Source organism: Chamaea fasciata, unplaced genomic scaffold (genome assembly GCF_029207755.1).
Source record: "Chamaea fasciata isolate MVZ Bird 193981 ecotype frontalis unplaced genomic scaffold, bChaFas1.0.hap1 SCAF_6, whole genome shotgun sequence".
NCBI classification, from domain to species: domain Eukaryota; kingdom Metazoa; phylum Chordata; class Aves; order Passeriformes; family Sylviidae; genus Chamaea; species Chamaea fasciata.
The window spans coordinates 22,158,536-22,172,267 of NW_027094091.1; the positions used below are offsets into that span (position 1 = coordinate 22,158,536).

General features: G+C 42.1%; 1 protein-coding gene across 5 annotated transcripts in view; it reads left to right on the forward strand.

Moving 5' to 3' along the window:
- TBC1D1 (TBC1 domain family member 1) overlaps window positions 1–13,732 on the forward strand; it is a 105,343-nt gene continuing 91,611 nt past the window's right edge. For 3 of the 5 annotated variants that reach the window (XM_066185606.1, XM_066185602.1, XM_066185603.1), the window contains exons 1-2: window positions 1–532; window positions 8,648–9,170. In XM_066185606.1, the coding sequence (XP_066041703.1) occupies window positions 8,754–9,170 (417 nt within the window). In that variant the 5' untranslated portion in view covers window positions 1–532; window positions 8,648–8,753. Of the gene's footprint in view, window positions 533–707; window positions 881–1,321; window positions 1,661–8,647; window positions 9,171–13,732 lie in introns of those variants that run through there. The other 2 variants (XM_066185601.1, XM_066185600.1) reach the window with 2 other exon arrangements.

Below are 13,732 nucleotides of genomic sequence, written 5' to 3' on the forward strand. Positions count from 1 at the left end.
GCAACTGGAAGACCTCCTAATACCTACTCTTACAATGATTTTATTAATATGCAAGTGTGGTTTCTTTGAGGAAGCCGTAGAGGTGACTCAGGTGAGCTCTCAAAAGGCTGCCCTTCAGCCAGGGCTGGGCCCACATTTGAGTGGGGACTTGACAGCTTTAGAGCTCGCCAGCCGGGCTCGTTCCAGTTTTGTGAGCAAACTTCGTTCGCCACTTCAGCTGACCCCGCCATGCGCCCAGGCTCACTACCACAAGGCGACAACGACACGTTTTCCGCGAGATCAAAGGCTGTGCCAGACAGAAGGGGCAGAAGTCGCCGAAATGCTCTTCGAGAGGAACTTAACGGGCGACGGGAGGAGGCTTCAGCTGCCCGCTGTCGCGACACGGGTGCCCCCCTGTCGCCGGCTGCCCTTGTCTCTGCCGGGCGCCCGTCCCGTCCGCTCCCCTGTGCCGGGACCCGCCGCCTGTTGCTATTTTCGCCCGCGCTGGCTCGCTGTGCGGCGCGGGTTCCTCCTCGTCCCGGCCCGCCGGCAGGTAGGGGCGGGGCGGCGGGCAGTGCCGCAGGCGGCGGGCGGGCGGCGGAGAGTGGCAGGAGGCGGTGGGCAGCGGGCAGTGCCGCAGGCGGCGGGCGGGCGGCGGAGAGTGGCAGGAGGCGGTGGGCGGCGGGCAGTGCCGCAGGCGGCGGGCGGGCGGCGGAGAGTGGCAGGAGGCGGTGGGCAGCGGGCAGTGCCGCAGGCGGCGGGCGGTGCCGGAGGCGGCGGGCAGCCCCTGGCCCGGCCCGGCGCCCGATACCGGCCCCTCCCGCCTCCCCGCGCGGGAGGTGCCCGGTGGCGCCCGGCCGCTTCTGAGGGCACTTGCCTGCGGCGAGCGCATCCTGCGGCGGTAAGCGGCACCGGGCAGCCCCAGGCCTGTCAGGGGGCGGCGGTGGGGCCCCGCTGCGGGCCGGCCCGGGGGAGCGGCGCTGGCGGGGCCGAGCAGCGTTTTGGGAGGGTGGGAGGAAGGAGGAAGAGCAGCTCTTGGCGCAGAGGAAGTGAAGAGTTGTGGCGAGGAGTGCAGCACCCGCCGCGGGCGGCCCGTGCCTGCACCCGCGCTGCCAGGGGGGGAGAAACCTCCGGCCCGGGCGGGTCCGGCCGGGGCCCCGCTCCGTGCCCGCGGCGGAGGGGGCGGGTGCGCGCTCCCGGCGCCCGCGGCGGGGTCGCGCCGTCGCTCCTGACGGGGCTCCCGGCGAGGGCGCAGCTCTGGCTGTGAGAGCAGCGTTGCTGCGAGACGGGGCGGCCGGGCGGGAGCGCAGCGGGGACGGGGGCGCCGGTGCCGCTGTTCTCGGCTGGTGGGGCTCTGGGAGAGCTGGCTCCTCGTCAGAATAACCAAAAGACCCGCTTGAAATTCATCTGTGAGTGACCTGAGGTGCCTTTAGTTCTTCTCTCTTGTCTGCCGTTTCCTCGCCCGTCTGTGTAACATCGCCGGGTATAACTCCTCCCAGACCCCGCTCCGTCTCAGAGCAGCAAAGCGGCTCTTCTCTGGGCAAAACCGAACCTTTCCTAACCGCGGCACAGCCGAATGTAGCTTTCAATCCGCCCACAGCGGCACAGTGTTCTTACGGCCCTTTAAATTCGCGAACTAAGTCAACAAGGGAATGATCTCTTGAAACTGCCTTCACGAGAGGTATGAAACGAATGTGGTTATTTATAGCGCAGTTTGAAAAGATTGAGACCTTTGTGTGCTGTGTTTTATTTGGGAGAGAGGCTAACATGGCAGATCTGCTGTAGGGACCTTTAGGAGTGCAGATGGTGGGATTTGTGTCTGCGTTAAGCCTAGAGATTGAATGGAATATCGTGGGTCAAAATTAATAAATTATACAGTTTCTGAATAGCGAATACCTCTGAGCTGATGCATATGACTATACTTTTAACACTTGTAAGTGCTGAAATAGAAATTTGTCACGGGTTGTTTTATAGGAATGCTGAAAATCATAGGTAATGCACAAAAGTGGAAATGTTTGCAGGTGAGAAAAACGACAGGATGGAAGGAAAGTGAAACGCATTCAGTGATATGTGGATGGCTTGACACTTTTTTCACTTTAATTTGGTTAACTGCGAAGTAGAATGCAGGCATTTTGGCTGTGGATATGCAATTGAATAGAAAGGAATGGTATTCATAATGTCATTTACCTAGCAAGCTTTTTTTAAAAAAAATCTTTTTAAAGTGCATTACAGTTGTAGAACAGCTCAGTATTTTGTTCAGGCCTTTATGAGGCTGAGTCAGAAGACTTCACTCACCAGCATATTAATTTCCATGGACTTGATTAAGGAAATAGCCACAGGTGTTAAGGGCAGGAACAGTCTGCTATTTTCTTCATTTGATAGTTGATTATAAATGTGCATGTTTGTAATCAAGAATATACTATCATTTTGTTGCATTTTTTTATTAATAGCCTGTTTTTAAAACTTATTTGAGAAGTGATATAAATGCTGGCTGTACTGGTAAATATTTTAGGTGTGTTTATTACTGGCACCAGTACCAGAGTATATGGTCAAATGTTATTCAGCACCCAGTTTGGAGTTGTTGACAAGATTTAAGCATTAAAAGTGAGCATTTAATGGAAAAATAATGGAAATTAAAACTGATTTCTGGGGCAAATTGGTTTCTGGACCTGCACATGCTGTTGCCCACAGCAAACCATTGCTTCAGAAGGAAACAGCAGATAATAAATGGCTATGAGATAAAAAGAATATCCTCGCAACAAGAGGGGTGTATCATGCTTCCTAGTGCCCTTAAAAGCATAAAAAAACCTTTTTAAACACTGTTCTCAGCTAATATATATTCTCATTTGTGTTTTTCTACATATCCTGCCAGGTGGATAGAGAAATCTCTCAGCTTGAGCAGAGACAATGCTAATTTCAGTTAGGGGTCAGAAAGAGAGGGAGACAAGTGGTATTTAGTTCTGGCTAGTGTTCCAGAGTTCTGGCTGCAGGCCAGGGCTCCTCATAATCCTTAAGTAGTATGATATTTCTGCTAAAATAATCAGTGGTGAAGTGCAGTCAGTACCATTGCCTCTGGTTCCATTTGTCAACAGGGTTCAGTGCTAATGCCATGCAGAGAAGAGCTGAACAAATTTGTGCTATTTAAGACCAGCTGTTTTTCATAAGACCTTGCTGTATGGTTGCTTTTTTTTTGCTTAACTTGAAGGGGAGAAAAACTGACTTACAGAAACTTACATAAACTAAAGCTGCTGTCATGTCCCAAGCCTGATGTGGAGTAACGGCGCAGTTGTCTCTCAGAAAAGCTGCAGAGATTGAGGAAGATGGTATCTTTCCGTTCAGCTCCTAGCTCAACCCCTCATTTATTCATTGCTGTGTGAAAGCTCTGCCTGCTTCCTTGCTTGATACGTCTTGTAAGCCCATCAGTTCTGCTGTGAGTCCCAGCACTCCAACTGCTACCAAAGCAGGGAAGGAGCTGGAGAATACTGAAGGGTTGCTTAAATCTGCAGTTACCAATGTTCTGAACAATAGTTTAAAACTTTTAGCTGCATGTCTGTATTGAGTTTAGTCTGGTTGAGAAGAAAGAAAAGTCAAAAGAAGGGTAATGCTGCAGCACTGTCAAAGTCTCTGCTGCTTTTTTTTTTTTTGGGGGGGGTGTGGGTGGTGTTCTTTTGGTTTAGAATATTCTCTCTCCTCTCTTTGTCTTTTTCTCTATTAGTCTGAGTCTATCCCAAATCTGCCTGGTGTTCCCCCAGGTGCACAAACCCAGTTTCAGTGCCTCACTTTCCCAGGTTATTAACACAGTAACCTCACAAGATTCTCCTTCCTAACCTCCAAGCTTACCTGACCCCATCTAACCAACTGGCACCTGGAGCCAATACCTTGCCCTTGTGATATAGTCTTTGCTCTCTTGAGGGAAGGTGAGTTTTAAGGAAAGCTGTCTTGCATGATGCAATGCTGCTTAGACATGTACCTTCACATGAGGCCCAGAATGGCAGAAATAATAATTTCTGTAGGGCTTCCTTTCATGCTGTCTTGCTATCACCCTGACTTCTCTCTGAAGGGGTCCCTTTTAACTTGGTGGCATAAACACAGTGAGAATGTAATTTGATTTTGGAGAGCAAGAGTCTGATGTGTATTTTTTAAATTAGGTTGGGGTTTTAAAAAACAATATCAGATTTTGCTAGAACAGTTTAGTGTTTCATGCTAAGTCTGCTCCCCACTTGTGAGAAGTGACTGGGTTGATTAGAGCAAAAGAGAAGTTGAGGACAAAGGGCACACATGTTCCCATGTGTATCTTCTACATTAATAATAGTCTGATGTCCCGTGGTATAGAAGGCAGGGATAGATACATTCATGTGGTTTGTGTAAATATGCATTACAGTTCTACTGTTTTTATGCTGATGGAGCAAATACAGTTGAATCAAAGCAGGCTAAACAGTAGGAACAGTAAGGACCATATTCTCTATATCTCTGCAAACTATATCTTTCTCAGCAGCAAAGCTGTCAGCTGAGGAGTGCCACTCAAGCTGTTCTCAGTTTTGAGTGCAAGGGCAACCAAGATCCTTCAAAAGATGCCAGTGGAGAGGAGAAAGAGGAGCTGTCCCAGTTATGTCTGTGAGCGCTGGGAGAACAACTGGAGACACCCAGTGTGCTAAGCAAAGCCCAGAGTAATGAATCTGAATGGCGCTTAGGGCTGCCAAAGGAACATCAAAGTTGAGGTAGAAGGAAACCAGTGGACAGCTTTATTTTTATATTTTTTATATTCCCTCTTGGATTAGAGGTGAAATAAACATTTAATAGGCATGAGTTAATCGGACACTTGGGAGGAGGAGGAAACTTGTTTGAATCTACTGTACTAATATGTATGGTAAAGTCCTATGGCACCTGCAGAGCCAAATTTTGGAGGGGATGGACTAAGAGGTGGCAACCAGGGATGGGTAAAGGGGCTAAAATTCCAAGCTGTGGGGTCAGGGCAGACATGGATGGGCTGAGAGCATGGCTACTCTTTGGCCATAATGTGTGCTTAATTTTATGGCTGTGAATAGGCATGTTGAGAAGAACAAAACTATTTTTAGGTCTAAATTAAAGCAGGTACATAAATACTTCATGGTCTTGAAGTAAAACCCAGTCCTTGGTGTAAATTTGAAGGACATTAACACCAGCAGCATGAAATTGGCATAATTTCTGGTGGGATTTGTTTACAATAAGTGACAGGAGGGGAAAACCAAGAAAGAATGGCTGAGAAAGGGAAATGGAACGTGCAGAACAGTAACATACATAATGATACGGGTTAGATAAGGAAATTTTCTGATGCTGCTAAATTTGTGCTCTGAGAAACTGCACTTTCAGCCTCTCCTAACATTAGGAAAAAAACCTAGCATTTTGACTTCTACTTAACTGGTTTGATTTATTTGTATGTGTTTTTCTTTGGAAATAACAAATGCAGACATTTGAGTATTTATGCTGTTGACTTTGCAAGGTGTTTATTATTTTAAAAAAGAGATGAATGCCAAGAAGCTTCACGTTTATATTAAATACATTCCAGCAGTACAATGTTTGTTTAAGTATGACAGAGTATCAACCTTGGGTTTTTTATATACTGTTCAGTCCTTAGAGTTAGCATGCAAAGTAATATATTGTATTGTGATATTCATTTCTCTTTGAGGCTGCATTGCCTTGTAGATCTGGGGTAAAAGAGCATGGTAGATGGTGGTAATCAAAAAGAAACTTGAAAAGTTGATTGAAGCAAGGGTGACCTTTTTTGTATTTTTACTTGCCTTTCATTACATTTTTTAAGAAGGGTTCTCAGAAAATACAAATAAGAAATTGACTACAAAAAGTATGTGGCTAATACATCATTGTCTGTGTGGTATCTCAGTTCTCCTGCTTTCAGCTAAGAATAAAGTTTTCTTAGGCTTTCTTATCCTGAGATTATTATCTATGCCACTGAGTGACAAGAGCACTAAAAGCTAAAACCTTGGTTTTTTTGTAGTTTAGACTACACACCATGGTAGTTATGAATGAATCCAGTCTTCCCTGCAGTTGCTGAACTGTTTTTCCTTGTTGCAGTTAAGGAGAAAAAAATTGTAATAGTTTGTCAAAGAAGAGACCATTTTGATTCTTGGCTGATGGAAAACTATAATGGTAACTGTGTTTAGCAGTCTGTGCTAATAAGGTGTAAAAATGCTTCCTGAAGCTGCTATCCCATTTAGAATCGCAGAATCATTGATGTTGGAAAAGATCTCCAAGATCATCATGTCCAGCATTTGACTGAACACTGCCATGTGAATTAGATCATAGCACCAAGTACCACATCCAGTTGTTTCTTGAACACTTCAAGGACAGTGACTCCACCACATCCCTGTGCAGCTTCTTCCAATCCTTACCACTCTTTCAATGAAGAAATTCTTCCTGATGCCTAACCTGAACCACCCCTGCCACAGCTTAATGGCATTTCATTTAGGATGTAATGTGTGGGAATACACAAGACAGAGAGTAAGACAGACTTAATTAGCTTAGCTAGTCTGATGACTAGGATGCTATGGCAAGGACAAACAGAACTTTGAGATTATGAGAAGATGGGATTAAACTTGCTTAAGGGAAGAGATTTAATTAATTTTTTATGATAAAGATGTTGTAAAATGCGTAAGTTGCATGTATGATATTTTAACTTAATTATTGTAGTAGAAATTATTAACTGTACTGAAATGGTATGTAAGTTCTTGGAAAACTTGAGTAAAATTAAATTCTGATGACCAAATTAGGGTTTCCGTCTCTCCATCAATCCCCAATAGTAATGCATTTATATTAGTCTAAAATATGCTTATTTTCTTGCTCATTTGTGAAATAAACAATGAAATCTCCCAGTTGTAGTATACTTAAAATGAGGTGTACAAATTCTGGATTTTCATGGCCCTTTCCCCCACACCTCCCATGTGCAGATACACAGAGGTTTATGAAAAGACTTTAAAAAAATTGATCTACACTTCTAGAATGCTATTTATTATGAAGTCATTGAATAGTGTCTTGGAAACTTGCACTCTTGCTAAATTTGCTATTCTTGGAACTGGTAATGTTGCCAGTGTTCATGTGTCAAAAGATGAAAAAGTTTCAGAAACATAAATGCACCCAAAGATGATTTCTGCGGTTCTGTTGTTTTTACCATTTGCCAGTTACTGCAGAAACATTTTTCCCCACTGGGACATTTACAGATTGGTTGCATTTTAAACAGTTGAAAATTAATTTCCATCTTGAAATTTAAAAAGTTAGTTTTGTGGCTTTTTTAATCCTGAATTTTCCTTTCATTTTCAACAAGGTGAAAGACTGTTAAAAATTCAGTCTGAAAATATTAGTACAAGAGCAAATGAAGGACAAAGTTTAATGGAAACTCTTGAGGAAAATAGTGCTGGTTTTGATCATGCTTGTAGATGAATAAAGACAAGATATACTGTTACCACAGTAAACAGATGCCACTTATTCAATACTTGTTCACATGTAATTAAAATGTTTGTTAAGGATATCTTGGTACTATTTATGTTTTTGCAACAGATGTTATAATGGGAAACTCTCATAAGACTGATGGTGAACTACTGTCCTGGTATTTAAACACAGGCAGTTGAAGTCCTGTCAGCCTTGTGTCAGTCTCACACAATATAATGTAACAGCTGAAACTAGGATCAATTAAAGAGGAGTTAAAACAGGCTAGTATAACAAATGACAATCTATATGTTTTCATGGACTGCATTTTGTGAAATGGAATTTATAAATAAATGCAATTATTGGATTTCATTACTAGAAGTACTAATATGTAATAACAGTAGTGGTAGTAAATGCTGGGTATAACAGGTTTACAACAGGGTTGTGTGTTACTGGTATATTCCATTTGATATTTTAAGAAATGAAAATGATACAATGTCAGTCTGGCTAACATTTAAGTATTTCTGTCTGGCTGACCAGTGTTAAAATATAACCATGAATTGTGATCGTCATCTGGTTCTTCCCAGAATTGCTGTAAGGACTGCTGCTTGTGACTGCTATCTGACAGGTTTTTCAGCGATCACTCAGTTGACTGCTGCTAGCCTTTTTAGGTGACAGTGGTTTCTAGGGTGTTATTTATTGAAAATATCTGTTTGGTTACAACAACTCCATGTTAGTAGCCAAATTAAAAGTCATCCACCTATGGACAAGAAAGTTGTCAAGCTGACTTTTTTTTTTTTTCTTTTTTTTTTTTTTCTTTTTTTTTTTTTTTCCCAAAATGTAAATATGTCTTAGCAGTCAGTGACTTCAACTGTCATGAAGGTCAGAATAGCTCAGCTGAGTTCTTCCTGTGATAACAGGTTTGAAATAGGCCAGTGTGATTTACATGTGCCTGCTCATGAAACAGACACAGGCTAGAAAGAATGTTCATTGTAATTTAGTTACTCATTAGATAGTTGAGCTAAGGTCGTAAAGCAAATTTTAAATCAGGACTGACTCTTTCCCAAGCAATATATTTATTACAATTATGTTTGTTGGACCTGAAATAGTGAGGCCCAAGGTAAAGAGGGGGAATTTGCTAGATGGGCCATGGTAGCTCTCTTCTGATGTTAAGCTATTAATTATTTGGGTTACTGAGAGTTGGTTTTTCATACAGTTCCAGCACCTACATAACTCTTCCTTTTTCTTTCAGAACTCTTCTGTTCCTTAATCAAAGGAGCCATCCAGCCTCCAGATAATGTCATTCCATGGAACTGAAATATTGGTGAATTAGTCCAGGTTCGGTAAAGGACTGTAAAATGGAGCCAATAACTTTCAAAGTTAAGAAGTGTCAAGCACCTAGTGACTTCTCAGCAAGTTTCAGTCTCCAGCTTGTGGGTTCTCTCCCAGTGCATTCCCTAACGACTATGTCAATGCTGCCTTGGATTGTGGCCGAGATCCAGTTGCTCAGTGCAAAGTCTTCCAAAGAAGAACCCAGCGTCAGCCAAATCCGACTTTGTGTCTCACCAGCCAGTCTGCGTTGTGAGCCAGACACAGGGAAAACCCAGCAGTGGGATCCTTTAATTTGTTCGAGTTTGTTTGAATACAAGCCACAGCAGGTCCACAAACTGATTCACAACAGCCATGATCCGAGCTACTTTGCTTGTCTGATAAAGGATGAAGCAGCAAATCAGCAAAGTATCTGCTATGTATTTAAAGCTGATGATCAGACAAAAGTAAGTTAAAAAAAAAAAAAAGAACCAAAGCAAGCACCCCTGGAGTTGCTTTTGTGCTATTTGAATCAGCTTTCACTACACTGTAAGACCTTAAGGCTGTAGTTACAATTAGAGACTAGATCTCATTAAAACTTACTGACTTACTTTATTTGATGTTAATTGCTCAGTGGAATTTGAACTGCTCAGTATGTGAAATGATAGGTGTGTACATCTCCTACAGGATCAGGGCCTGAATTTCATCAGCTTAAAAAACACTTTAGTTTGGGATATGGGCTGAAATCTTGGCCCTCAAGTAAGTGAGAGCTTTTCTGTTGATGTCACCAGGGCTAGTATTTCACTCTCGAGTCACTGTGAACTTTATCTAATCCTGCACTCAGACCTCTCAAATTTCTGTTTTCCTCAGTTGAGACCTATGTGACTGGGAAACAGAGATACCCCCTTTCTCAGAAAGAGGAGAGGGTAGTGTGGAACCTCCATATGTATCATATCTCTAACAACAGGACCCTGTGGAAACCTTTTCCTAGCTCTATAATTCACAAAGCCTGGCAGGCAGGTTTAGAGAGTAGGAGAAAGGCACAGTCTCTGCACTTCTGTGACATGCAGGCTTGCTGCTGCATGGTGTGAGACAAGAATTGGGTATGCATGTCTGGCAGTGGGTGAGATTTGGCTTAGTCTGCATTTCCTAACCAGTTCCTAACCAGCTGTGTCTTTGCTGAAAAAGTGGAAGCATTAAAAATGTCTGTCTCTTCTGCTTGAGAGTAATGTGAGACACTGACTCTCACGAATGAGTAAAATGAGTAGAATTTAAAACAAAGTTATTGTGAACTGCTGGGAACAAAATGGTGACATATCCTTCACCTCTTGAATGTGAACTCTAGTCTCCATAATGTTGGAAAACAGCATGATCACTTGACTCATAGGAGGTGTCCTGCTGAAGTGCCCTGGAGGTATTATGTGAATATACACCACATATGGGATTTATGCCAACCTGCCCAATAGAAAAACATTGTACAGTTCCAAATCCATGGTCTCAAGCTTACAGCTTAAAACATATGGAAACAGCTTTAGTTAAATCCTCCAAGATAAAATGGCAGTTCCAGTAAATTAAATGGCAAATATGTTGTAAATCATAAGCATTCAAGTGAGAAATCTTGTCAAGTTAAATGTAGAATGCCAAGTTTATGTATGTAAGAGCAGAAATAAGGGATAGATATTTCAAAACTTGGAACTGGATAGCAGTGGGTGAATGCATTTTTCAATTTGCTTATGCATTTCCTTGTGCTTGTGGTTTTCCAGGATTATGGTGAGAACATAGAGCACTGATCATCTTCAGTAGATTTTCTTAGGCATTTTCTTTTGCAACAAAAGATTCAAGTACTTTTTCTTCATGTTTGATCAAATTACTGGATATGTTTGAAATGATCAAGAACAAATTAAGTTTCTAGTAAAATTTGCAGCTGTGTCTACATGTTTTTGGAGACAGCACCCAAAATTTTTGGGTACCTGTTTTAACTACTTAGCTCTAGATTCACATAGATATCTATCCTTTCAAAGGCTGCCTTGTGCTTTGTCTCTTAACTTGTCTTGCATGCAAGAGTTGTTTCTCTTGACTTCTTTGCACTCTAGGTAGACATCTAATCAGCATTTGTGGATGTATGGTTTAACAAAAGGGTAGTGGAAATGTCAGGTGTTCCTACCATCCAAAGTGAAGCCCTGCCTCTTACTTAAATTTTGTGCAATTTCCACATTTTAAGTAAGTTTTTTGTGCTTTGTAGGGTGATATTACTTTGCCCTGAATGTGGCCGTATAATTCCTTTTAGCTAATTGGTGTTTGTGTATTTATTAGGAGGAGTGAACTAATGTTACCTGTTTTGCAGATCCCCAGCTTGAAAGGATGGGGAGTGCATGTATGCCTTTGTTACAGACTGAAGGAGCTGTTTGTTAAAAGCCACTGAGTTGGGATGAAGAATTAGAATTGTTACTGCAGTTTATGTTTTATTCCAGAAGAAATAAATTTTAGAAACGGGACTTTTACAGCAGACTCCTGTACTGGCACTCTTGTTTGTGAGGGCTTTTTTTTTCCTATTTGCTTCAGGTCTGTAAAAGAATCACAGCAGTCCACATATGTTTAGTCACAGAATGTAAATGTTCCTAACAACCTTTTGCCAACAGTCTTGGACATCCAGACTTTTGTGATAATTACTAATTACAATAATATTGTAAACTGCAAGAGCCACAATTCTTTGTGTCTGCACATACAAATCAGTACTAGGGTTATATTTCACAAAGAGTTCTTGGATTAAGTTGGGTCTGACTGAGGATTTGAAGTAGAAGGTACTTTGTGGCTTTGCAAATAAGTTCTGAGTATATCCTCACCTTAATATAAGTAGAATAAAAGGGGGCAGAAGTATGTCTGTGAGAAAAGTACAGTAGGAGGATTAGGATGTTAAGAGGAAGGCAGTTGAGTAGAAGACTAAACAATTAAAGCCTTTAAGAGGAGGACAAGAAACTTGAAAGTCATGCAGACAGAGGCATATCACTGGAGATGGTAGAAAGTACAGAAATCCAGGAATGGCCAGGCTTTTAGCATCGGCATTGCAGATAGACTGCAGTCCATTAACTGTAGTTTTGTTCCTTTATAAATATAAATTGAGCAAGAACATACAACTGATTAGTGAGGGATTATTTTACTGTTTAATTTATTAACTTATTTATTAATTTAATTTTTTAGAGTTTTGTTAATGTTGCTGCATAGCATTTAGCTCAGCTCTGGAGTTGATGGAGGTGCCTGCATTGTGAGGTTTTTTCCTGCATGTGAATACAACGCTCTTGGGTTCCTTGTTGCTGCATTTCCAACATAACCACTTTGGAGAAGAAATTAGTAGACAGGTAATTAACACTAAGTAATGTCAGGATTCTTTGCAAGGCATTTTTTGTTACGCTGCTCATTAGCAGTGAAAGAAAAAGTAGTGTTCTTTGTCTTCCCTCTGTAGGATCTTTTATAATTGTTTCCATTGTACAACATGGCAATGTATGGCTCATTTTCCCTACTGGATAGCAGTAAGTAGGGAAGGATGAGATGACATCACTTGGATAAAGGCATCTGAATATGGAAATCATTCCACTCTACTTTGTGCTTAAAGGGTGGGTTTACTCTGCCTAGAGAGAGCTTCTCTCCTTTCCAAGTAGACTTGTCAGACATGGGATCTGGAGTGTTCCTTCCTTCATGTATAATCTCAGTAAGTTTCCACTAGTTACAGATAGTGGAGTTTCTTATCCTTACACCCTCATTCTGCAGAGGTTCTGATGTGGCCTCATGATTAATTTGTGCCTGAGGGTGGGGCCGAAGCATTAATGCATATTCTTTGTAGGTGCTCAGGAATGGAGCTGGATTCAATTATATTGCCTGCAGAGAGCTTATGAAGGCTACTTATAGGTCAGGTGAGTAATGGTGGGGGAAGCTGGGAAAAAATTAAATCTCCACTAGATCTGTTTGCAGAATAATCCTTTCAGAATAAGAACACAGCCTTGCTGAACACCTTGGTGAGAGTGCTTGGCTACTGTAGGAGTGCAATGGGAATGAAACCATACCTGCTCCACCCTCTTCATCTCCCCAGTGACATTGGGAGATGTCTGACATTTGCTTAATGTACTACAGAAGTGGGATGCTATTGATATCACTGTTGGTGTTGAAAACTTTATGCTTTAAAAATTATTTACATTTTAGTCCTACATTTGAGATCTGCTAGTTCTGAACTGTTTGGAACTGCAGGTGAGGTGTGCCATTTCCTTCCTGAGCTGATTTTCCCCAGCTTTCCTTCTGTATGATGCCCTGCTTTAGCACATCATTCACTCCAAGAAATGAAAGAGATAAATAACGGGAGGTTAATGGCATACTGTAACAGGGTATCCCCCTCCATCAGATGCAAAGTAGCCAAAACATTACGGAGGATGAGTATTTCTATTTTTATTTTCAGCTTGGAAAAGTAATTCCAGATGTCATTATGTTGATCCTTCTTTGGTGTATCAAATGATTTGTTTTACTTAGGTATGTTTAATCTTACTTGGGGGATGTTTGGGCTGGCAAATGGAACACGGGTCACTAGTTTATCTGACTCATGCCCTGAGCTAGTTTAGATTTAAATCAAGTTAAGGTTGTGCTGTCTTTTATTATACTTTTATATTTATTGTAAGTGAAGACTAACAGTTCTACATTTAATGGTTTCACAGAGATCTGAGTCAAAGAGGACATTCAGTATCTCAGCCTTGTCCTGAGTTCCATTCAGAGCAGTCTCACATTTTCCCAAACCTGTCTTCTGTCACCTGCAGAGTTATAAAGACTTTTTTGTTGCCTTTGACAACCCTTGCTAGATTCAATTCCAGGTGGACTTCGGCTTTGCTAATAATGTCTCTGTCTTGGCATGGCAGGTTGTTATTGAGGCTCTCTGGAAACTGGATGGATTGACTATGTCCTGCTGTGTTTTTCCTACAGCAGATAATTGAGTGGTTGAAGTCCCTCATCAGGACCAGGGTATGCCAATAAGGCTACTCTGAGCTGTCTG